The 26,208-nt window shown below is 36.3% G+C and overlaps 1 protein-coding gene across 2 annotated transcripts in view; it reads left to right on the top strand.

Annotated features, from left to right (window-relative positions):
- LOC110174910 (guanine nucleotide-binding protein G(olf) subunit alpha) overlaps positions 1–26,208 on the top strand; it is a 120,801-nt gene that overhangs the window by 23,722 nt on the left and 70,871 nt on the right. For both annotated transcript variants that reach the window (XM_055151825.1, XM_055151826.1), the window contains exons 4-5: positions 49–168; positions 21,436–21,533. In XM_055151825.1, the coding sequence (XP_055007800.1) occupies positions 49–168; positions 21,436–21,533 (218 nt within the window). The remainder of the gene's footprint in view (positions 1–48; positions 169–21,435; positions 21,534–26,208) is intronic.

The raw sequence follows: 26,208 nt of genomic DNA, 5'->3' as shown, positions 1-26,208 counted from the left end.
GTTTTACATAATTATCCTTTTCTCTTTCTTTTATTTTCGCTTTTTTAGACTATAGTGTCGGCGATGAGCACTTTAATACCCCCTGTCCCGCTAGCCAACCCAGAGGACCAATTCAGAATCGAATACATAAAAAGCATAGCACCGCTTTCGGACTTCGACTATCCACAGGTAAGACTCCTCTAATTACTTTATTTATTGAAACTGCGTAAAAAATAAAAAAAAATCAAGCTGCTTTTTTGATAAATGTCGATACAGAATTGTTGCAATGTTGAATCACTCTGGGGGTGTTCTGCTTGTATCTCTGTTGGTGGAATGTTCAGCAGTTACCGTGGCGACACAACGCACACGTTAGGAAACACCGAAAGTTTTAAGAAATGGATTCAAACAGAGCATTTACGGTCATATTTACATTTGTATTGGTACTGGTTTGGTTCTGGTTTGAGTCCAGTTTAAGTCCTTTTGTAGCTTGGTTTGGTCCTGTTTGAGTCCTGGTCTAGTCCTGGTCTAGTCTTGGTTTACTTCTGGCTCGAGTTCAGTTTGATGTGGCGATTGTGCAAGTGTGAACGCGCCCTCGCAGTCAAAAAACAATCACTTTAATAATTGACAGGTCACGATTATTCAGGTTAATGGTTGCAGTTCTGGTTGTAAGAGAAGTTTGTTCCCGTCTGGATTTGAATACCGGGTAGAAACACATGGGATTTCTTTCAGGCTGAGATGGGCTGTCCGATAGCGCGGGGTCATGCGGTGGAAATGTAGATAATGCTTTACATAATTTTGAAAGTGTTCCTTGTCTGACGCTGCGGCCGTGTGGAGACTGCAGCCGCGCTTCAATGACAAATGCAAATGCAAGATACTGATTAACTTAAAGAGGGGGTATTTTACTTCTATGGGGTATTAACAGCTCACCAAGTTGACTTTTATTGTTTTGAAAATGCTATATTCGACGACAACAACCAATTAACATGTTTAATAAGCCCCCTCTGCGCTAAGTCACTCCCCCTTCAGAGCGCTATCTCATTACAATCAGCATGCATTTCGCTAATGAAACTTCTGCGCGCACTGTTGCATCAGGTTTGTGAAGTTGTAGTGTATTGTTTTGCGGCGAGAATTGTGAGAGCATGGGTGGGTTGACAGTAGTTGATGTAACAGTAACCGAAATATCGTGATATTGTATCGTCAGAAGTCTCACAATAATATCGTGGGCTGTCACAATATATCGAATTACAAGTTCCTTTACTTAAATTAATTGTTTTCTAGTTGCAACAGCTTATAAACATCAGGAACTACATATCCCATGATTCATTTCAGCGCAGACAACATGAAGATATATGAATTTTACTTGAATTCTTGGGATTATGATGGAAATTATTGACACCAAAATGATTTTAAAAGGTATTTTAAAAGCAAAAAAGTGTCCCGTCTACAATTATATCAGCCTCTTCAAAATATCGCAATAAATATCGTACCGTGAGATGCAGATCGTGATAATATCGGACCGAAAGATTTGGATATCGTTACATCCCTAGTTGACAGTGAATGTTATAATATGGTAAAAAGATGTTGCATAATACACTTTAAGCTTGGTTTAATTTAATAAATGAGTGAAAATGCACAGCTTCTGGGTTAAAATATTTGCGGTACTACTTCATGCTGTTAGTTGTGTCTGCGTAAATATTCATCGTACATAAATAAATACCCACCTCAGATTGAATTAATTACATCCAAATATGTGATGTTTGTAGTTTTTAACCATAGACTGTATATTTAAATGGACACTGCTTTCCAAATAGGAAGTGAGCATGGGCGCGCTTCAGGCTCCATCGACTCTGGCTCCAATTCACTTTGCATTAGACTTAGACAAACTTTATTGATCCACACTGGAAATTATTTGGACACAGTAGCTCACACATCATAATAAATATAACAACAAACAGCAAAAATGTAAATGGTAATAATAAATTCTACATAAGTAGCAAAAAAGAGCAAGAGTCAAGTGTCAAATAAGACGTAATTCTATAAATGTAAATGTACAAGTCAAAATAAAATGGAAAGATAAGTAATAAATGTAAAATCACAGTGAGCCTCATCATTTTGGTCTTAAAAAATGTCCGTATTAGCCTGCTCTACTTGTTCCTGGTGCTTTTATTTCGCTATTTTGTCTGTAAATAAATTCCTCTTCCTAAAACGACTCAGCAGGTCTCGATGAACTTCATTTGACTGGAGCGGTGACGTCAAACGTAGTCTGTGTTTTAAACTAATTATAGTATTTAACAGCTGCGGTAATAGTTCTATTAATAATACAACTACTAGCAGTATCGGTTAAAGTATTTCTAAGGAATCGTCGTAGAAGCAATAATAGAAATACGTAGCAGTAAAATACGCAGCAAAAATCATTGAGGAAACAGCAATAGTTTAGCAAAGCAGTAGTAGTAATAGTAGTAATACCAGTAGTTGTAGAGTAGCAGGAATAGCAACAATTGTATTAGTAGAAGTAACAGTGGTAGTATTTCTTGTTTTATGACTAATAGCAGTAGTATAAGGTGTTACTTTATTGGTAAAAGTTGTAGTAGTAGTAGTAGTAATAAAAAAGTAGTAGTAGCAGTAGTATTAGCTGTTAGGATAGCAGCATTAGCAGTAGAAATAGAAGAAATGGCAGTTGTGTTAGAGTAGTAACAGTAATAGTAATAGCAATATAACGCAGTATTTGCTGTTATGGTGTAGCAGTAGTAGTAGTAGCAGCAATAATACTTGAACTTGGAATAACAGTAAGCACAACATATCTAAAGTATTTATGTTTGTCACTAATGTCAGTCTCTGTTACGGTTGTGATAGAAGTAGTAGTAGTAGTAGTAGTAGTAGTAGTAGTAGTAGTAGTAGTAGTAGTTACAGAAAAAATAGTAGTACTAGTAAGTAATTGTAGTAGGAGCAGCAGCAATAATACTGGAAGTTGGAGTAACAGTAAGCACAACATATCTAAGGTATTTATGCTTGTCATTAGTGTCAGTCTCTGTTACGGTTGTGATAGAAGTAGAAGTAGTAGTAGTAGTAGTAGTAGTTGTACTTACTGAAAAAGCAGTAGTAATAATACTAGAAGTCGGAGTAACAGTAAGCACAACATATCTAAAGTATTTATGTTTGTCACTAATGTCAGCCTCTGTTATGGGTGTGATAGAAGTAGTAGTAGTTGTAGTAGTACTAGTTAGTAGTTGTAGTAGCAGCAGGAGCAATAATAAGTTGTAGTAATAGAAGTTAAAGTATTTATATTTGTCACTAATGTCAGTCTCTGTTACAGTTGTGATAGAAGTTGTAGTACTAGTAGTAGTAGTATAGTAGTAGTAGTAGTTAAAGAAAAAGTAGTAGTATTAATTAGTAGATGTTGTAACAGCAGGAGCAATAATACCAGAAGTTGTAGTACTAGAAGTTAAAGTATTTATGCTTGTCAATAGTGTCAGTCTCTGTTACAGTTGTGACTAGTAGTAGTAGTAGTAGTAGTAGTAACAGAAAAAGTAGTAGTACTAGTTAGTAGTTGAAGTAGCAGCAGCATTAATACTAGAAGTCGGAGTAACAGTAAACACAACATATCTAAAGTATTTATGTCTGTCACTAGTGTCAGTCCTTGTTATGGTTGTGATAGAAGTTGTAGTAGTATTAGTATTAGTATTAGTAGTATTAGTAGTAGTAGTAGTAGTAGAAGCAGCAACAGTAAAAGTAGCAGTAGTAGTTAGTAGTAGTCATGTCAGTAGTTTGTCACTCTTCTCAGTCTGTGTTACAGTAACGGTAGAACTACTAGAAGTAATAAAAAAAAGTAGTAGTACTAGTTAGTAGCAACACTAGAAGTAACAGTAAGCACAGCATGTCTGAAGTGTCTCTGTTTGTCACTGGTCTCAGGCTTCACATCCCAGTACTTTGTCCTCTAGAGCCATCAGCCATGACACCTGATACGGCAGGACCACAGCGCTCACCTGTGCGCACCCAGGAAGTATTTCAGAGTAGGAAAAGGTGAGGTCAGCGCCGAACCAGCTCATCAATCAAACACTACAGAATCACAACAAAAACACTGGCGTTTTAACGGCTCGGTTATATAAATGGAGATCTGATACACTGTACATGTACTTTGTTGTTGACAGTATTTTTACGTAATTTTGTCATATTTTGAAGCTTTAACTTTATCACAATACTAATATTTTAAGCTCAATTTTGATATTAAGAACTTGAAACTTCATACTAATTTTGATATTACTTTGATAATAGCCTATTAGTATTGTATGTAGTTTAACAAAGCAGTAGTAGTAGTTGTAGTAGTAGTAGTAGTAGTATCAGTAGGTTTAACAAAGCAATTGTAGTAGTAGTAGTAGTAGTAGTAGTAGTAGTAGTAGTAGTAGTAGTAGTAGTAGTAATAGTAGTGGTACCAGTAGGTTTAACAAAGCAGTAGTAGTAGTTGTAGCATAGTAGTATAGTAGGTTTAACAAAGCAGTAGTAGTAGTAGTAGTAGTAGTATCAGTAGGTTTAACAAAGCAGTAGTACTAGTAGTAGTAGTAGTATCAGTAGGTTTACCAAAGCAGTAGTAGTAGTAGTAGTAGTAGTAGTAGTAGTAGTAAGTAGTAGTAGTAGTAGTAGTAGTATCAGTAGGTTTACCAAAGCAGTTGTAGTAGTATCGGTAGGTTTAACAAAGCTGTTGTAGTAGTAGTAGTAGTAATAGTAGTGGTACCAGTAGGTTTAACAAAGCATTTGTAGTAGTTGTAGCATTAGTAGTATCAGTAGGTTTAACAAAGCAGTAGCAGTAGTAGTAGTAGTAATAGTACTAGTAGTAGTAGTAGTACCAGTAGGTTTACCAAAGCAGTTGTAGTAGTATTAGTAGTAGTAGTAGTAGTAGTATCAGTATAGTAGTAGTATCAGTATAGTAGAAGTAACAGTGTTAGTATTTAGTTGCCATGTAGTTGTAGGCCAAATAGCTGTAGCATAAGTAGTAGTAGTAGTAGTAGTAGTAATGTCAAAAGTAGTAGCTATAGAAGTAACAGCAGTAGGAAATCTGTAGAAGCAGTAGCAGCAGCAAAGTAGTTTCTTACTAGTTTAAGTATCAATTAGTATCAGATTTTCGGCTTTTTCTTTGACAACCGTAGTCGCAAAAAGTTCCGACTAATCTTATTCTTTATCAAATCATTTTTCATGCAGTCAGGAGGACTACACGAGCAACAGTATATACCTTTTATTTTTACATCCACTAAAGTAGCCCGACTCTTTGTCACGCCTGCCTAAATATGGCTGGAATCCTTTAGCACATACTGGCTATTCTCCCTGGTTATATGGAGTCATAGTAACATTGTTAAGGTCAAGTGGAGAAAGCGTGAGAGTGAACAATGGCGTGGTCTGCTGAGCCTGCTTATTCAAATATTAAGGAGACAAGCAGCGGAGCTATGGCTGTATTATGTCATGCGCCGTCTGCACCAGTCTATGGCCACTGTGTTTTGCAATATAACATAAAACTAGGACATCCAGTGTGTTGTGTGCGAGGCGCCCTGTAGCAGCTCCGTTTTCAAACAACATTCGGTGTAGGTAAAGGTTAAAAAGGCTGTTGGAATTGTTGTGGAATAGGGTCCGTGATGCGCTGTTTTCTGATCAACCGGCGTGTTATAATGTTGTTTCCTCGTCACAAACATGCCCGGAGATGTGTTTTGTTTCATTCACACGTATTTAACACACAAACCCTGCATATTTACCATACCAACTTTATTTATGAACCACTTTAATAACTTTACAGCCGGCCAAAGTTCTCTACACAAACATAGAACAGACAAGGACAATCGCAGTACAACACAATGCACAATACAAACACAATATAACTACTAAAAAACAGAGAAAAAATAAGATACTCAACAACAAGAAATGTACATGTCACTTGTTAAACGCCAGTGAAAAAAATTGTGTTTAGATTTGAGTTTGATTTAGGTTGAATTCTTCTTTCAAACAGAAAACACTGTGGAATTGCAAATTTCTACTGAACTAAAGGTAAAGGTCGCTGTTAAAGTTCGAAAAGGTTGAAAACTACCACTTCATGACATCACAAAGTCGAACAGAGCATTTTGAGCTTTGGAAACGTAGACAGACCAATAAAAAAGGATTACTGGAACATGTGTGAATGAAACAAAACACAACTCCAGGTTTGTTTTTGACGAGGTAATGTGACAAAAAACTCACATGAATCCATTTTGTTAACTGATTTTGTTAACTGAATTTAAGAAAAGTAAAAACTGGTTATTTCAATCGATCTATACTCCACAAAGTAAAGCTAAATGTAAAATGCTCTGGCTTTTTTTTTTTTTTTAACTGTGACTTCTCTACAGCTGACATGAACTTAAATAAGACCTTAGCTGGTAATATACGTTTTGTTATAAACTTTTTAATTATCTGTAATGTGTTTTTAGTGTTCACAAATTGCATATTTACTAATGGGAAGCCCCAAAATACAGGACGCCCTTCCAATAGACATTGAATGAATGAACATTGCACTTGATGGTGAAATGGTTAGTGCCCTCACCTCACTGCAGTAAGGTCTCTAGTTTGATTCTCGAACCAGGTGGCGCCTTTCTCTGCACTGTTTGCATCTTCTCCCCGTGTCTGGGTCCGTCATTGTTAATTCCAACACTGAAGAATGGGTCAAATGTAGGGATGTAACGATATCCAATCCCTCGATACGATATTTTCTAGATATGCATGTTACAGTACAATATTTACTGTGATATTTAAGTGTTAATATGTGACTTTTCCCTCGTCACAATTTTAAATAATTAAGCTTTAAAAGTGCTTATAACATTTATTTTAACATGTAGAGTGGACTGAAACAGCGCAAAGGATCATGGTCTTTGTAGTTCTCACTGTTTTTTTAGCTATTGCTGCACTATAACAATGAATTCAAGAAACTAAACTCGAGATTCGATATATTGTGATGGTTAGAACTATTTCTTTATGTAGATTGCACCAAAACGAAGCAAAGGATCATGGTCATTGTAGTTCCCTCTGTTTTTTTAGCCATTGCTGCATAACAATGAATTCAAGCGAAGAAACTTGTGATTCGATATTTTGTGATGGTCCACCATATCATTCAGAGACTTTTGACGATACGATATCACGATATTTTGATTATTGTTACCGAAATATCAAATGCATCCATATATTAAAAGTAAAGTGTATCTTGCCAAGTTTCTCGCAAAGACAACACTCTTTTCCACCTTGTGATGCAATGTGGTGATACAGGAAGTGCTCCACTGTGTTTTTAAACTCCATATGCCTTCATTAGGATCTTTTGAATCATTTCAGCCCTGGAATTGACAATCTCTTTTTGAAAAAACTACTGCTTCATGTCAACAAAACACGGAACGGAACATTTTGAGCTTTGACACAGACTAATAATAAAGTATTACTCAAACATGTGTGAATAAAACAAAACATAACTCGTATTTAGATATGTTTTTGAGGAGGTAACAGCTTTATAACATGACTTAAAGCTCACAAGAGTCAGTTTCGGACGTTTAAAACATAAATCTTCAGTTGTAATAGCTGTTATTCCATATTAGCTCAGCCCGACTGGAGGCCGTGGTACAATTTGTCTTTTAATTTCTGCGCTGAAGCTTGTTTTTATCTTTAGTGCTGAGAAGTAACTGTCATCGGAAAGAACGCGCTGATACAAACTGTTGTCTATGCAAATGGAACCAAATGCCACAGCAGCGGTCGCTAAAGCTAAAGCTAGCGTCGAGTGGAGCACATTCAAATAAGCTCTGTTCCCTCTGCTCCGCTGTAAAAACACACATGTGAGACTTCTCGTACCAAGAGAAATAAACAGGATGCGTCCTTTCGGTGGAAATATTGCACCTCAAGCCATGAATTTTAGAATCTGTCAAAGCTCTCAAAGTCAGGCCTTAAGCTACATTACTTAATTGTGCTGCAGGACACACCCTTTGTACAACTGCATTCACGTTGCTCTTAATAGGTGTGTTGTGTAATCTTGTCACGATACTAGAATTTCAGGTTTGATTTCGATACTAAAGAACAAACTTGATACTAGGGGTGTAACAGTAACCGAAATATCGTGATATCGTATCGTCTCATTGCTTAAATTAAGAGTTACGGTGCAGCAGTAGCTAAAAAAACAGAGGGAACTACATAGACCATGATCCTTTGCTCCATTTCAGTGTAGACTATAAGAAGAAATAGCAGTTCTAAGCACTTTTAAGTCTTTGGATTAAGTCATTTTAAGAGGAAAAAGTAGCATATTCACAGTTTTGTTCACAGCCTAAACAAAATATCGCAATAAATATTGTTCTGTGAGACGTATATCGTGAAAATATTGTACCGAGAGATTTGGATATCGTTACACTTCGACTTGATACCGATTTTCATGTTTTTAGACAATGTTGTAATTTTCAACACGTCATAATAGTATTTGTGAGGGATGTAACAATATCCAAATCTCTCAGTAAGATATTATCACGATATGCATCTCACATATTTATATGTGAGATGCATATTTATTCTGATATTTTTGAGAGACTGATATAATTGTAGACAGGACACTTTTTTGCTTTTAAAATACCTTGACAAGATTTTGGTGTGAATTATTTCCATCATAATCCCAAGAATTATGTAAAAAATATTTCTTCATGTTGTCTGCACTGAAATGAATCATGGGATATGTAGTTCCCGATGTTTATAAGCTGTTGCTACTATAAAACCAGCATTTAAGCAAAGACACTTGTGATTCGATATATTGTGACAGCCCATGATATTATTTTGAGACTTTTGACGATATAATATCACAACATCCCTAAACAATAACTGAAATATCGTGATATTGTATCGTCAGAAGTCTCACAATAATATCACGGGCTGTCACAGTACAAAAAATTACAAGTTTCTTTTCGTTAATTCATTGTTATGGTGCAGCAACATCTTAAAAACAGATAGAACTACATAGACCATGATCCTTTGCTCTGTTTTAGTCCAAACTACATGATAAAACAACTGTTATTCAGCAGTTTTAAATCTTAATTATTTGGATTAGGACAGAAAAGTTGCATATTCACAATCCGCAATAAATATCGTACCGTGAGATGCATATCGGGAAAATATTGTATCGAGAGATTTGAATTTATCGTTACATCCCTAATATTTGTTTATGATGCAACGTGGCTTAAACTAGATCTGATAAAATACAAGAAAAGTCTAAATTTATTATTATTATTTGTATTATTTGTTGTATTATTACTCTATTGACTGTATTAAGAAGTGTTTTGTAAAGCGTTTTTGAGTGGCCTGAAAAGCGCTATATAAATAAAATGCATGTATGTATTATTATTATTGTTAAAGTTGAGCCAGTTATGTGATTTTTTAAGTATCGATACCTGTTTAAATGAGTATGTAGTTTCGATACTAGCTTTAGTATCCATTAGTATCAGATTTTTTATACTTTTGATAACCCTAGTGCTGTGTCATCTCCTAAACTCATGATTATCGAGTTGAATTTTGACCCATTTCGAAGTAACGTCATGGATATAATTCTATTGACTTTTTCAACTTTTGATAACGCATAGATTTGAGCACATTTAAACTCTTCATAGTCCAATATTTTTCTAAAAGGGAGAGAAGAGAGAGGTGATTTTGGCTGATAATTTTCATTTTTATAATAATTATTCAGTAATTTTGTTCAACCATCTGAAATATATTAACATTTTAAGAACATTTTAAAATAGCCACACCTAGCCCCATATGTTTTGGAGTAGTTTAGTAGAACTTTTAATGATTGTTTCCTTTGTGGTTTAACCTCTTAAAGTTGTATTTCGTTTGATTTGTGCATGGTTGAGTAATATTTATTCTCCTACATTCAGTTTTCCCCTACCGCCTATACACACCCACTTTTTGGTAATATTTTTTTTCTTGCGGAGCCATTATACATTTAAATAATATATAATAAATAATGATAATAATGATCTACAAGCTTATAACTATAAAGGTGCATTGTGTAACTTTTCTGGTTACAGTTACATTTGTTTTACCTCCAATATTTTAAATTATAGGATAAAACTTCTCAGTCACCATAGAAACAAGCAGGTCAATTTACAGGTGAGATCCATGAAGAGGCGACCCCACAGTAAGAATGCCAGATTTAAATGTATTTTTGATGAATAAAACACTCAGAATTGATTGATTAATGCCGTATTGTGGGAACATTACAGGCAAAGCAGCAGCATCTCCATGAGAGCAGACCCCTAACCTTGAAAAGTTACACAATGCAGCTTTAAGTATGAGACAGAACAGCAGCCGTAGGAGAGGAAGTGTCCCCTTTTGAACACACCGAGAGCCCACTGCTCCACAGTTAGTTCAGTGGAGTTGTCTCAGATTTAGGCCATTTTGTTCTGCGTGTCAGGCTGACCTATATGGATGCTGGTGAAATATTACATGGGTCCACAGCAGTTTGATTAACATGTAACTCTATCAGGCTGAAAGGAGAGCTGGTCTGAGCAGAGCCAGCGAGGGCAGGCACAGAGAGGAGGCGTGGAGAGACGAGACGTACGAGACTCGGTATTTACTACAGAAAGAGGGATGTTACTTTCAAATACTTTTTTAGATGTTTAGGTTGTCAAAAGTATCATTACTAGGGATGTAACAGTATCCAAATATTGAAATATCGATATATCGTATTGTTTAATATGATGATACAGTATCAGTATCGTGGGCTGCTGTACCGATATATCGCCAAGAGTAATTTTTGATATATTTTACTAAATTATTTTGTGTAAGAGCTACAAAAGTGTTGACATTTTGAGTAAAATTTATGCTTTTTGAATGAACTATGCACAAACGTAAGTAGACTTAGTAAACTTTTAGTATCACAGCCATGATTTAGCCTTTTTTTACACTGAACTGTGTCAAATCGATGTGAAATATATCGTATCGAATCACATCGAACAGAAAACTCACTGTATCGAAAAGTGTATGGTATCGTGGCCTATGTATCGAGGTATGTATTGTATCGACAACTTCTTAATGATACCCGGCCCTAGTGAATATGCTACTTTTCTGTCATAATCCAAATAATTAAGATTTAAAACTGCTTAGTAACAGTTGTTTTATGGTGTAGACTGGACTAAAACAGAGCAAAGGATCATGGTCTGTGTAGTTCTGTCTGCTTTTAAGATGTTACTGCACCATAACGATGAATTTAAGGAAAGAAACTTGTAATTCGATATATTGTGATGATCCACGATATTATTGTGAGAACTTTGACGATACAGTATCACGATATTTCAGTTATTGTTACATCCCTAATCAATACTAAAACTACTTTCAATACTAAAAAAGTCACATTCATAGGACCAAAACCTTGATCTTGAGCTGTATCGGAACAAGTATAAGAACACATAGACTATATATACGACCCATGGTAATATAAAAGAAAGTACTATGATTTATTGATGAAAATGACATTGTGTTGTGTAAATAGTAGAGATCATTTTTTTAATGACTGATGCCAATACCGATCGTTTGAAACCCAGGAAAAAACTTTGGCCGATATATATATATATTTTTTGCCGATATGTGAATCAGATTTTTTATATTTTCCAATTGCAAATTCATCCACAACCCTGTTTCACTACAAACTGGATGAAAGGCCTGTTTATTCACATTTTGTGCAGTACCCTCTTTGATCCAAATGATATATACTATGTCTATCTTTACTAGTCGTGTTTTATTATCATTGTGGTATCAGAATAAGTATTCAGTGTCTAATCTGTTCCCTAGTATTGAAATGGAGTTTGAATCATGGCAACGCTTCTGGATAGTCCAATAAGGTTCGTTTAATCTTCCGATAATTTATGTTATTAAGTTCTTTTTTCAGACCAAGAGTTTGTTTTTATACCTGAAAGTTCTGACTGTGGGAAATGCTACTATAAAACTATGCATTTAAGTAAAGGAACATTTCCGGAAATATGGAAACATGCCCACGGGACTATAAACCGAGACGAGGGGGATTTTTTACTCTCACACACCTGGGATACTGTCCAGGTGGCGCTGTCGTCCTGCCTCAACCGGTAGAAAGACAACGCCAAAATCACGGTCAGGTATGAAAACAAACTCTTGGTCTGAAAAAAGATCCTAATAACATAAACACTTCTGGAGGTAAAAGGTTAATCTTGATACTAAGGCTGTTAAAGTAATTGTAATTGTATTTTGATAATTTGGTATTTTTGCTACACAGGATCCAAAACACATGCCAGAAAAAATAAAAAAAAGTTTTATCACAAGGACATTGGCATTATCAAAGCAAAATGTAAAAAAAGAAAAAAGGAAATGGGAAAATTCTTTGACAGAAATAAAGTCTAAGAAGTTGGAAAATTTCTGATATTACTAAAGATCGTAAAAATAGGAAAATATTTTGAGCTAAGGTACAAACAATTCACGCTTATACAACTCACCCAAAATCGTTACTTCAAAATAACATTACGACACGTCAGCTACGGTTAGTACAAAGTATGGTTGTGAAACTTACTCTGAGAAGTACATGCGTATTCCTAGAAGTACAATTTCTTCTCAAAAGCTTTTCAAGTACGCGATATGCCTGCGGGGGGCAATTTTTCAGAAGCAGGCAAAAGCTCCTCGAGGTCATGAGCCGTGGTCTTGTTCAGGAGCCTCAGACTAAAGATTAGAGCCTGTTTGAGTCTGATGGACCAAACCAGATTGCAGACACAGACACAGGGAGAACATGTAAACACCAGCTCTTTCCTAACTGGGTAATGTGGCAAAAAAAAAAGCAGATAGGGTTGTCAAAAGTACAGAAAATTAGATACTAATTGATACTAAAATGAACATCGAAACTAGATACTCATTTGAGCCAGTGGTGGTGAACTTGAGCCCTATAATGCACTGGGGTTTTTTGTTTTGGTTTTTTTTTTTTGCTAAAATTATTGTCTGCTTTCCCCATTGTTATTGAGACATGCACATCTCTATTTTTTTTAGTTATGGTTTATTGGAAACTTGCCTTTTTAGTTCGTTCACCTAGTAGATAACCAGAGCTGAAAGTAGTTTTATTTTTTTGCTTATACAATTACATATTTGTTTACATCCATTATATGTGATTATATTATTATTTTTCTAATGCTTATTGTTTAAAAGAAAAGCTCTCTCATTTAATGTCATATTAAGAGAAAATCAAATTGCTCTGTGAGGGCAAATTGGTTGGGGGCCCCTCCAGGTTCAGGGGCCCAAAGCACCTGCCTTCTTTTGCCTAATGGTAGCACCGCCTCTGATATGAGCAGGTATCAGTACTGCAAAAAAAACAAAATTTGAGCTTTGCTTAACAGTTTTCACAGTGTTTTCGACAGATTTTGTGGCAATAATGTATATATATTTTTTGACTAATTTCATCTTATTCAGTTTGTAGACTATAGATGTCTCTTATTTAAGCCTATTTATCTTTTTTTGACCTGCATAGTCTCTTATGTGAGTCTATGATAATACAATGAACAGCAAAGTCTAATTTTGTTATGCCAATATTCTAGTTTAGTCCAGTTTTATTTTAGACTATGAGGCTCTATTTTAGACTATGAAAGGGACACCACATTACCCTATTTTAGTTGGAAACACTGGTTTTAGTGTCATTTTGAGCTTTATCAGAATGAATATACTGTAAGATCTCATGGTAATAGGGGTGGAACAAGACAAAATTTTCACAAGACAAGACACACCACGAGATTGGGTCCGTGAAAACGAGACAGGACAAGATTTTGACATTATTATAATAAGTAATAAATAAGTAGTGCAATCCATTTCACAATGTTGGCTTCATTTACTTTATGTAATACTAGAGATATAACAATATCCAAATCTCACAGTACGATATTATCACGATATTCATTTCATTTGTTCATTTACTGCGATATTTTGGAGTGGTTAATATAATTTTAGACAGGATACATACCATGACAAGGCTTAGATGCGAATTATTACTGTCATAATCCCAAGAATTCAAGTAAAAAACAGCACAGACAAAATTTTCTACATGTTGTCTGTGCTGAAATGAATCATGGGATATGTAGTTCCCAATGTTTTTTTTGTTGTTGCTACTATAAAACAATGCGTTTAACCAAATTAACTTGTAATTCGATATATTGTGACAGCTCGACGATACGATATCACGATATTTTCAGTTATTCTTACCTTAAATCGCTTCATAATAATATAGTGGTCATTGTAGTGCTGCTTTTTGTAACTACAGCTGCTCAAATTGTGTAACTCACCAGCTTTTAACTCTTATTTTGTCCGAGCCAAAGGTAAATTCAGAGGGAAAAAAATTTCACAAGATAATTTTTCTCATGTGTGCACGATCTTGTGTCAATTTTGTCTCATCCCTACGTGGTAACATAAAGAAAGTACTATTATTTGCTTATGGAAATTAGATTCTGATGCTAAAAAAGGAACATTTTCATTCATCTTCATTGTGTTATCGTAATCGGTATCGAGTGATTTCCTTAGTATCGAAATTGGGAAGTTAGTATGATACAGCTGTGTGATGTCCGTAGCTAATAAAAGTATTTGATTTCAACCCGGAAGTTAGAGCCGAAAGCAGCGTTCGTGGTCCCTCCCGGTGTCTGTGTGTTATCTGCTCCACTGTAGGGCACCGCAGCACACAGGATTTATTCACAGGCCCAGAATCACACGCCTCTGTGGAAAAGGACCCCGAGGAGCCTCTCTCTCTCAACCCCCCTCCTCCCCTCGCTTTCATCATTCACACAAGCACCTCCCATCTCCAAATGACACGCCCTCTTCAACGTCAGCTTCAACCAGTTAATTTAGATGATTATCCTGGCAAAATTCGGACTAGATTTGTCATGATATGAAATTTTTGAACTTGATTTTGATTCTAATGAATCAAATCAGTACTCGATACTGTTTTTGATACCGCAATGAAGATAAAACAACCTTTTTTGAGTACTAGAATGTTATTTCCATTTGCAAAGAAATAATACTAGATAGATTTTACCATGAGATCTGAAATTCGTTCTGACAAAAACTGTTCAGGAAAGCTCAAATTTTGTACTGTTAATGTGATTTTTTTTTTTTTTGCAGTATCGATACTTAATGAGTAAATAGTTTCGATATTAGTTTTAATACTGGTTAAGATCTGATTTTGGATACTTTTGACAACCCTAATTCAGACCTTATAACATTTTAAGACATGTATTTAAGTGTGAGATAAATGTGAAATCACTGAAAAGTTACTCACAAAAGACTTTTCAAAACTGCTTTTCATTTTTAATCTGCACTTTTTGTTGTATTTCTTTTTATTATAAGCAATATACTCAACATTCTAATTTAGCACATTTTCAAAACAACATTCACAATATGATCTATTTTTTGATAACAGCTCCAGGAACTGTCTCTGGAGTGTGTCGCTGAAGTGTGCTACCATTAAAGCTACCATCCATTATTAGACTGACCGACCCACCCCTGTTGCATTCTTACATATCACCACTAAAGGCTGTCTGTGTTACTGCTGTCTGGTGGTGTAACAATAAACAAAATATCATGATATAATATCGTGGGCCATCAAAATTTATCGAATCACAAGTTTCTTTGCTTAAATTCATTGTTATGGTGCAGCAATAGCTAAAAAAAACAAGGGAACTACATCGACCATGATCCTTTGCTCCGCTTTGGTACAGAAATAACAGTTCTAAGCACTTTTAAATCTAAGTTCTTTGAGTTAAGTCTTGTCAAGGCATTTTAAGAGGAAAAAGTAGCATGTTAACAGTTCGAAAATATCAAATATCGCAATAAATATCGTACCATGAGATTTGGATATCGTTACATCCCTACTGCTGTCTGATAGTGTACCAGCTTTGGCCGGAACAAAAGGTGAGGGGTGGGAAAAAGGCACTGATAAAAAAAATAATAATAATAATAATAAATAAATAAACTTAAGGATGATACTCTAGCTTTAAAGGGCCTATATAACACTACTCTGATCTATGTTTTAATGTGGTTTCTTCATCAGAATCATATCTGGAGTTGTGTTTTATTCATTCACACTTGTTTAACACACAAACCCTGCATACTCATTTCCACTTTGTGATGTCATGTGGTGGGTTTTTAAACTCTACACACCTTCACTAGAATCGTTAGGTTACTTTCAGCCCTGACAATCTCACACATACGTAAAAAGTTGCTGTTCATTTGAAAATTAGTCCTTCAGGATATCACAACTTTGAGTTTTGGAGATGTAGACTAATAATAAAAGATTACTTAAACATGTGCGAACAAAACATAACACCAATGAGGTTTTAACATGCCTAAAAGCTCACACAAGTCAGTTTGGTGTCATATATTTCAAATAACCACAGCTTTTACACATTTATACTTATGTAAAAAGGGGCTTTCACACTATCATAAACTGAGTTGGGTAGAGTAGCCATTGTTGCGATACGTAGGTACATTTTCTTTGCACTAGTCGGGAGATCTTTAGTCTACAGTTAATATTATACTCGTTGAAACTGTGCTGATTTTATAGAAACCTTGAAACCCACTTGAACACAGTGAACAATGCTAAGTGTGCCGGCCCTGACCATGAGCAGAGTTGACAGAGAGTTCATTACACCAATATCGGTGAGGTAGGTGTCAACTTTCCACAGGAAGTTGAGTCGAAGTGAGGGTTTTTTTTTTAGATTAATTACCTCATTCAAAAATTTTTGTCAAATTTTGTGCATGATCAAATTGAAAAAGGTGTTGGCTTGGATGATAGGGTGATAAAAACGTTACTGCAGTCTGATCAGTTTTGACAATCTGCATGTTTGACGATCTGCATGCTTTTGTATGTATTGTGGTTCACTGCTTCTAGGTTTCTAAAAGGCAGCAGAAACATGTATAGTGCACATGGACTGAAAGTCTGCTTCAAGTTATGTTGTTTTTTACATCCTACGAAAATCAGTGACTAATTTAGATTCTAGTAAAGAAACGAGCTACACATTTGAGCAGGTATTGATACAAAAAAAAAATCACATTCACAGGACAGAAATGAACCTTTAGAATAATTTTGAGCTGTATCAGAACAAGTATAATAGAACTATAGACTAGTATATGCACATGGACCACTGAGGGATTACAGAGATATAAGCCCACATGGGAATATAAAAGAAAGTACTGTTATTTAATGGTGAAAAGCATTAACCAGGCCGGTGCCACCTAGTGCCACCACTCAGTTTCATTTCTTTCCAGTGACTAGATCAGGAATTGGAATACACTAGACTGTTTGTAAGAACCCCAGAAGTTGTAGATTGTGCACTGGCCAATCAGTGAAGATCTGTGAAGCTTGAGTCAAACTCAAGCGTCTGTCTGGGTCCCTTTTGTGGTACAGCACAACAGTAAACAAAGTGACTGAGATGGATGTAGAAGAAGACATATATTATGTGTTGGCAACGATTCCTGAGATCAAGGATTTAAAGCCGGAACAAAGAGAATGTTTGGTGAATTTTATCAAGGGGAAAGATGTTATTGCCCTTCTTCCTACGGGATTTGGTGCATTACATACATCATGATCAAATAGCAGCGATTGTTTAAATAAAAAAAGTACCCGTCTATCGTCGAGCGAATGAATTCTAATGTGGCGAGGTCAGACGGTTTCCACGAAGTGAAACCGTTGGATGAATCAGGCTAGAAAATCACATTCTATTGACTAAATAATTACTGTTTTTGTTTGTATTATCAAGTCTATTCCTTAGTATTGAAATTTCAGTATCGTGACAACACTAATGCATATCTGATTATTTGGTTGATTGTTTACAAATGCAATATAAAGATCCATACAGACTCGAACTATTGCATCAGAGCATGTGTTACTCAGACACATTCCCTCAAGTCTTTTCCTTATTTTCTATTAAAATCCTGCTGTTACGTGATTCCCGGAGTCTGTCCTCAAATCCATGACACAAAAGCGTGTGCGTGTCCCTTTAAGAGCGCCTTGTATCAGTTGATTTCCTCCATGTTGAACCTAATCACCGGATCTGCCGAGAGCAGTGCTCCCGCAGCATGTGACTCTTTATCAGGCCTCGTCCGGCTCTGGTTGGGGGCGACTTCAGAGCTTCTCCCCAAACGCACAGCTCTGTCCTGGGCCCAGCGCACAGTCATGTGCTGGGACCGTCCTGGAGAGAGGGAGGAGGAGGAGGAGGGGCAAAAGAAAGTCAAAAAGAGGAAACTGGAAACAGGGATGAATATGGGAGCCGATCTTAGTGACAAAATGAATATGTCGAGTGTTTAGCACAGGTTTATACTAAGACTATCCATGAGCAGAGGTGTAGAGTAACCAAAAATTTTACTCAAGTAAGACTAATATTACATGAAAGCAGAGAAATGACTCGAGTACAAAAGGACAAAACAAAAAAAATGCACAAAAAAATCCGGTATTTTCAAAGGATGGACACAGAATTAGACAAACTAAATCATATCTGAAGGAGCGCTGCAAGAAACACAAATGTTCAAATCATTTCATATTGTCACATAAAGCTTTTCTCACTTGTAGATTTTCTCACAGTTACTCAAGTAAGAGTCCTTTTACTTCAATAACAATATTACTGTAGTAGGACTGAAGTATGGTTACAATAATCTTTCTTTTGAGTGCTGATGAGTCCTTAAAATGTTGCAGGAACTTTGCAGGAACCACATTTATTACCATTTTTGGATGTATAAATATATTCCACTTACACTGATCAAAAACACAGTTACGGATTAAATACTTACACTAATAAATATTTACAGTACTGCAAGCATAAAGTCTCAATTGTATTATTTGTGTTCAGCTTGTTTTAAGACTACGGGGGCAAACTTAATAACTTAATTTGTATTTGTAAGACTTGTGTTGACAAATATTTTACTTTTCTGGTGTTCTTATAGTCATGTTTGAAGGAAGAGGCAGCAGTTGAATGAAATTAATCTATGAATTTGAGCTGCGAACACATTTTTATGAAAGTAGAATAGAAAAGATGTTGTGGTTTTTCCCATTTGCTCAGTGCTGCTCCAGTGATCCTTTCAAGTCTATTTTTAGCTCCATACGGGGGGCTGGGACTGTCTCAAAGTCATTGATAAGAGTCTTCACCAAGACCAATCTGTCCCAATGCAGGAAGTTGGTCTGCAGTGAATCTAAACCAGGACTAAACCAAGACTAAACCGGAACTAAACCGGAACTAAACCAGGACTAAACCAGGACTAAACCGGAACTAAACCAGGACTAAACCAGGACTAAACCAGGGCTAAACCAGGACTAAACTAGGACTAAACCAGGAGTGAACCTGTGCTCAACCAGGACTAAACCAGGATTAAATCAGGATTAAACCAGGACTAAACCAGGCTAAACCAGGACTAAAAGGGCTAAACCAGGACTAAACAGGACTAAACCAGGACTAAACCAGGATTAAATCAGGATTAAACCAGGACTAAACCAGGGCTAAACCACAACTAAACCAGGACTAACCCAGGGCTGAACCAGGAGTGAACCTGTGCTAAACCAGGACTAAACCAGCATTAAGACAAGACTAAAGCAGGATTAAATCAGGGCTAAACCAGGACTGAACCAGAAGTAAACCTGTGCTAAACTAGGACTAAACCAGAGCTAACCCAAGACTGAAACAGGACTAAACCAGAACTAAACCAGGACCAAACCGGAGGACTAAACAAGGTGTAAAACCACGAATAAACTGGTAATAAATCAAAACTAAACCAGAGTTAAACCAAAGCTAAATCAGAACTACACCAGGACTACACCAGGGCTAAACCAGGGCTAAACCAGGGCTAAACCAGAACTAACCAGGACTAAACCGAGAATAAACCGAGACTAAACTGGGATTAAAACAGGGCTAAACCAAGAATAAACCAGAACAAAACCAGGGCTAAACCAGGAGTGAACCTGTGCTAAACCAGGATTAAACCAGTACTAAATCAGGACTAAACCAGGGCTAAACCAGGCTTAAACCAGGAGTGAACCTGAAGTGAACCTGTGCTAAACCAGGGCTAAACCAGGGTTACACCAGGACTAAATCAGGGCTAAACCAGGACTACACCAGGGCTACACCAGGACAAAATCTGACCTTGAACATCAATAGTGGTGACTCAGTTTGACATGAATTAAAGGTCCACTAGCTCTAGACATTAGTGTTATTATTCAGTTTTCACAAAAATAACAACTCTGAGCTAATTTTCACCTGAACCATCTGCTCTTGTCGCTCTTCCTTTAAAGTTTATATAACAATTCAAAACACTCTTACCTATTTATTTTGAATCACTTGTTTGTTTGCCATGGCTGTAGTTTTTGTAGTTGATTAATCGGTTGTAAATGTTGTATTGTCGTCTAATCAGCTTAGTTCGATTATAAGGATTCATATGAGACAACAGCAGTAAAACAATATACTACAACTTCACAAACGCGATGTGCGGTACTTTCATCAGCGAAATTCACGTGGATTGTGTTGTGATAGCGCTCTGAAGGGGGAGTGACTTAGTGCGAAGAGCAAAGAGAGGCAGGACTCAGAACTTCAAAAATAAAGCTTATTACCTCCGCCAAGGAGGTTTTGTTTTTGCCAGCGTTTGTCTGTTTGTCTGTTTGTTTGTTTGTTTGTTTGTCTTTTAGCAACATAACTCAAAAAGTTATGGACCGATTTTGATGAAATTTTCAGGATTTGTTGGAAATGTGAAAAGGAAGAACTGATTTCATTTTGGGGTTGATCCGGAAGAAATCCTGGATTCTGGATCACTTTGAAATTTTAGTTAACATTGTGGTAAATGGGGCCAAAAATCTTGTTTCTCAATATCTCGGTTAATTATTGACCAAACCCCATGAAATTTGACTCAGGGATGGACAATGGGATCCTCTTTCATATTCCAAAGGCTGATCCGGATCTGATCCAGAAGACTGATTTTATCGCAATTTATATAAAAAATGGGGGTAGTCCTTGGCAGAGGTCTGCGCTCTCTGAGTGCTTTTCTAGTTAAAAATGTTAATATGTTATTTTTGGGCGAATATAGCATTTGCATAACAACAAATGGTAACATGGTGATCTAAATATGTGTTTAATATGCCATAAAAATTTAATACTCCCTTGTAAAATATCATCTATAAGGTCTACTTACTTTTTATTTGTAATTGTTGTTTATTTGGGCCATCATGCAGTTAGATTTGCTAGTGTGTGACTATAATTTTTGAGAGGGACTTGAAGCTTGTGTAGAAATAAAGATCAGATTAAAGTCTTAACAAAGCAGTGCCTGCAGTTGATGACGTCCGCCACAAAGTATCGGCTGTTTTATCGGGCAAATTCTGCTTTAACTCTGTCTATTTTGCATTTATTTAATTCATTGTTTCACTCACCCGCTCTTGCCTAATGTACTTTTTTTGGTTTTGTCCAGGAGTTCTTTGACCACGCAAAGAAGTTATGGGATGATGAAGGAGTCAAGGCCTGTTTCGAGAGGTCAAACGAGTACCAGCTCATCGACTGTGCACAATAGTAAGTGTATACATCCCCTCTTTTTCTCTCTCTTCCCCCTGTCTCTCTGGATCTTTCTGCTGCTCTGTGCTGCTAGGATTCTCATAATAATCACCATTTAGTATCCACTCAATAGGGAGCGATCATTGTTTTTCTGGACTGGCGTTCGTTTTGGTTAACTTCTAGTAAACAGAAGCACATGAAACTTAAGCAAACTATAGACATTTTGTTTAAAGGGCCTATATTGCGCTGTTTTCTGATCTGTTTTATAACGCTGTTTCCTCGTCACAAACATATCTGGAGTTTTGTTTCATTCTCACAGTTTTAACACACAATTCCTGCATATTTAGGCTTTTAGGAGATCTTCTCTCACACTGAAAACACTCTGTTCCACCTTGTGATGTCACGTTGTAATAAAAGAAGTGCCCCGCTGTGTTTTTAAACTCCATACACCTTCACTAGAATCACTTGGATTAGGGCTGAAAATTGCTATAGTTTTGGACCGAAAATCACGATCTCAGACAACATGATTTTAGGAGTGTCAAAGCCGCGTTTTTTTCCAGTGCTCCTATAGCCCAGTTTAAAAACAAAGTTTAGTTCTGCGACTCAACGAACACTGCTGCCGTCGCCTTGTCGTCGTCATTTTTGATTTATGGGTCTGCGTCCAGGTCTGTACCGCAAAGTAATTCAATGCCACAATACTAAGAGGCGAGGATTTAAACCTGGCATTCGTGTAAAGTTTAACATGAAGCATCTCCAACGCGACAGAAGCGCAGAACAGACTCACCATCATCAGCACATCCTCTGTCACAGAAACAACTCACATATTCCATTGGGTCGTGTCCTTTAGTCCGACAGAAGCTGAACCACATCAGGGCACAAATAGCAAGTGTTTTTTTTCAGTGCTTATAGTTTATGCAAATTAGCCATGCGGTTTTAAGTTTCATTTCTGTAAAACGTAAACAAATGTGCGCAAAGCTGCATTAAACACAGAATTACTCAGTGTATATTGAAAGAAAGGACAGCGGAGAACAGGAAATTTGTGTAGAGCGGTGGTAGAGACGACCAATCACAGCTCTTATTGACTGCGTAAATTGGGCTTTACAGTCCAGCGTTAAATCATTGGTGCAAGACTCTGGTATGATGTAAGTTTCTGTGATGTTTGCAAATGTTCAAGTGCAGTGAAACTTGATTTGAAGAAAATTGTGGATAAAATTCACATCGCAATATCTGCCAGAAAAATTGCAATTACATTTTTTTCTTAAAACTGTTCAGCTCTAACTTGGATGTTTCCAGCCCCGCAATATCCACTGAACCAAACGTATAAAGTAACTAAAAAACGACCACTTCATGACATCACAAGGTGGAACAGAGTATTTTGAGTTTTGGAGATGTAGACAGTTTTAATGTTTTTGACGAGGTAACATTATAACTTGACATAAAGCTCACAAGAGTCAGTTTGTGCAATATAGGACCTTTAAATTGAACAATATAGTATTTATAGTTATATATTTCACAATCTGTACTTTTCTCACAGTCTTTTTTTTTTATTTTATGAGGTAAACCATTACATATGTACACACAAGTCATAACGCACTGAACTTGAACTGGAGCTGGCTGTATTGGTGTCATAAAATAGCCTTAACTAATATCATTTATTGCAATAGCCTCGGCCACCTCTCGTATATGGTCTTTGTGAAGTACTCGCAGTCCCTTCCGCTGTCCCCTGGTCTTAAGTCCACAGTGCTGCGCTTCACTTTTACAGCCTGTAAACTGTGGTCCCTCTGTGCCTCTGCCCTGTCCTGTCCTATATGCATACACTCAGACTGTTTACTTTGGGCGTGGCGGCGAGTCAAAGAGTCCAGCGCAAAATTATGTTATATTTCTCTCGATATCTCGGTTGGTTTGTCTTTCTTTTTCGCGATGACGGGATTTGGTTGAAATGGAAACGAGTAGCGAGTCTGATTGTTGTTGGTGAGATGGTAAATGTGATGTAAATGCTGTCTGGAGTTGGTAAAAGTATCGTAAATCTGATGTTAATCGATGCTAGAATGGGTATCGGAAGCTAGATACTAATTTGAGCAGGTGTCAATACTAAAAAAGTCATTCACAGGACAGAAATGAATGTTCTTGAGCTGTATCAGAACAAGTATAAGAGCAGGATTCTCATAATAATCATCATTTAGTATTTAGTTTTCTGGACTGGTGTTCATTTTGGTTAACTTGTAGTAAACAGAAGCACATAAAACTTATCCGAACTATTTAAACATTTCATTTAAAGGGCCTATATTGCGCGGTTTTCTGATCTTTTTTATAATGTTGTTTGCTCGTCTCAAACATATCTGAAGTTTTGTTTCATTTACACATGTTTAACTCACAAATCCTGCATATTTAGGCTTTTAGGAGTTCTTCTCTCTCTCTGAAAACACTCTGTTCCACCTTGTGATGTCATGTTGTAATAGGAAGTGTCCCGCTGTGTTTTTAAACTCCATACACCTACACAATAGATCGTTCAGCCTTAATCCATGTCATTCTAGTCCTGGTTCACTCTGCATGTGGCACAAAAATCCGGCATCGCAGTTTAAGTCACGGAAACGGGAAACGGCCGTTATCCGTTTTTTCCATTATTCATTTAAACACAAAATCGAAAACTGAAAAAAACTAATCGTTATCTGTTTTTTCATTTTGGTTTTGGAGACAAATAATGAAGAAAATAGTTGTTTTTTCGTTTTCTTATATTTTGTTTTATATTGAAAAACGAATGAACGAATGATACACAGATTTAGTTGCTCCTGAAGCCTAATTTAAGAACGAAGTTTAGTTCTGCGTCGACTCAATGCACACTGTCGCCGTCGTTTTTGATTTATGGGTCTTCGTCCAGGTCTATATCTCGAAGTAATTCACCGCCACAGTGCTAGAAGGTGAGGATTTAAATACACATAGACTAGTATACGCCCATGGTAATATAAAACAAAGTACGTAATATAAAACAAAGTACTATGATTTAATTATAAAAATCACTTTATTCTGACACTGTGGTATCTGAATCGGTATTGAGTATGAAGTCTATTGTTCAGGATCGAAATCAAGAACTAAAGGAAACTTGTAAAATTGAGTTAAATCATGTTATAACTGTCTTCCCTCATTATTACTCACTCGAAGTTGTATTTCAGTTCACTTCATGTGTGAGTATAGTTCACATTTTGAGGCTTGAGTGCTAAAAAAAAAAGCAGTTTTCAAGTTTAATTTAAAGGTGCACTGTGTATCTTCATGGTTGGGTGTCTGTTTTTTCTCTAGATATGTCATTGCTCTGCTCGGAAAGTTCCACAGTGTGACATTAAACAGTTCTACTTTACATTTATTCAATTACAAGTGGTTTTATAGCTCAAAAATACCTAGAAAAACAAACATTCTGACTGTGAGCGGGGTTGCCTCTCCGCAGATCTGACTTTTAACTTGGTCTGGTTTGGGTTCCATGAAGATAGAAAGGTTTAATTAATGCCATACTGTGAAATATTCCGGACAAATCCATAAAATCTCCATAGAGAAAAGCAGTGAAGTGTAGTTTTGAACAGGAAGTTAATGGAGTTTATTTCTATTTTTAAGGACTAAACAAGGAAAAACAAAAAAACAGGACTAAATCAGAACTAAACCAAGACCTTTGCTAGTCACGGTCTGGCGTTTGGCTTCTCTCTTTTCTACATATGCCTTTCTTTGTGACACAATAGAACCCAGATAGAGTTGTTTGGAAATATTGATAGTGCATTGTAGCAAGGCTCTTTCATTGGCGCCTCGTACTGTTTGGTAACCCAGGGCCTGGCTTGGTCCTCATGTAAAAACGCGTTCCCTGTTTCACCGTAAAAGGAAGTTTGAATATGCAAAGTTCAAATCCGTTATTACAATGACCTACCTGCTTCCCTCTTCATATGAAAATAAAGGGCTATGTATACTGCACAGTCACCAGAGATGATCTTTAACCAGCAACTTTTACTTTTATTGTGGATTTAAAATGTTATAATGTTGTTTTTACTCATGAAAAATGTACCTGAAGTAAAAATATTGTACAGATACTAGATCGTGGGCTGTCACAATATATCAAATTACAAGTTTATTTGCTTAAATGCATGGTTTTATAGTAGCAACAGCTTATAAACACAGGGAACTACATTTCCCATGATTCATTTCAGCGCAGAAAACGTGAAGAAATATGTTTTTTACTTGAATTCTTGGGATTACGATGGAAATAATTCACACCCAAATCTTGTCAACGTATTTTAAACGTGTCCTATCTACAATAACTAATAAAAGTAAAAGTATTTCAAGCAGATTTTGAGGTTTAATAAAGCTTCAAATTTGATAAAGATTAACGCTGAATTGTGTTTACTCAAATTACAGATGTGTTTAAAAAAAAAAAATCCAAAAAAGCTCAGGTCTCAAACTATAATAAAAAATACTTTTACTTTTCAGTCTAGTTCAAAAATGTAGTGGAGAAGAAAGTACAGATACTAGACTCTCTCAAATGTAGTAGAGCATGCATGTCCAAACTTTTTTTTGGCTCTCAGGCTTCAAATGACCAAAAGTAGTTCTTTTGACTGCTAATTTAGGTCTGCTAACCTAACTTAACTTATTTTGACGTGGTACAGACTTAACATAACTTAACTAAACTTAACTCAAGCCTTATTAAAGCTGTGGTTGC

Source organism: Boleophthalmus pectinirostris, unplaced genomic scaffold (genome assembly GCF_026225935.1).
Source record: "Boleophthalmus pectinirostris isolate CB_2022bp ecotype Guang Dong unplaced genomic scaffold, ASM2622593v1 HiC_scaffold_16, whole genome shotgun sequence".
NCBI classification, from domain to species: Eukaryota; Metazoa; Chordata; class Actinopteri; order Gobiiformes; family Gobiidae; genus Boleophthalmus; species Boleophthalmus pectinirostris.
The sequence above is the reverse complement of the archived record's forward strand: the minus strand, read 5'-3'. Positions and strand labels throughout refer to the sequence as shown.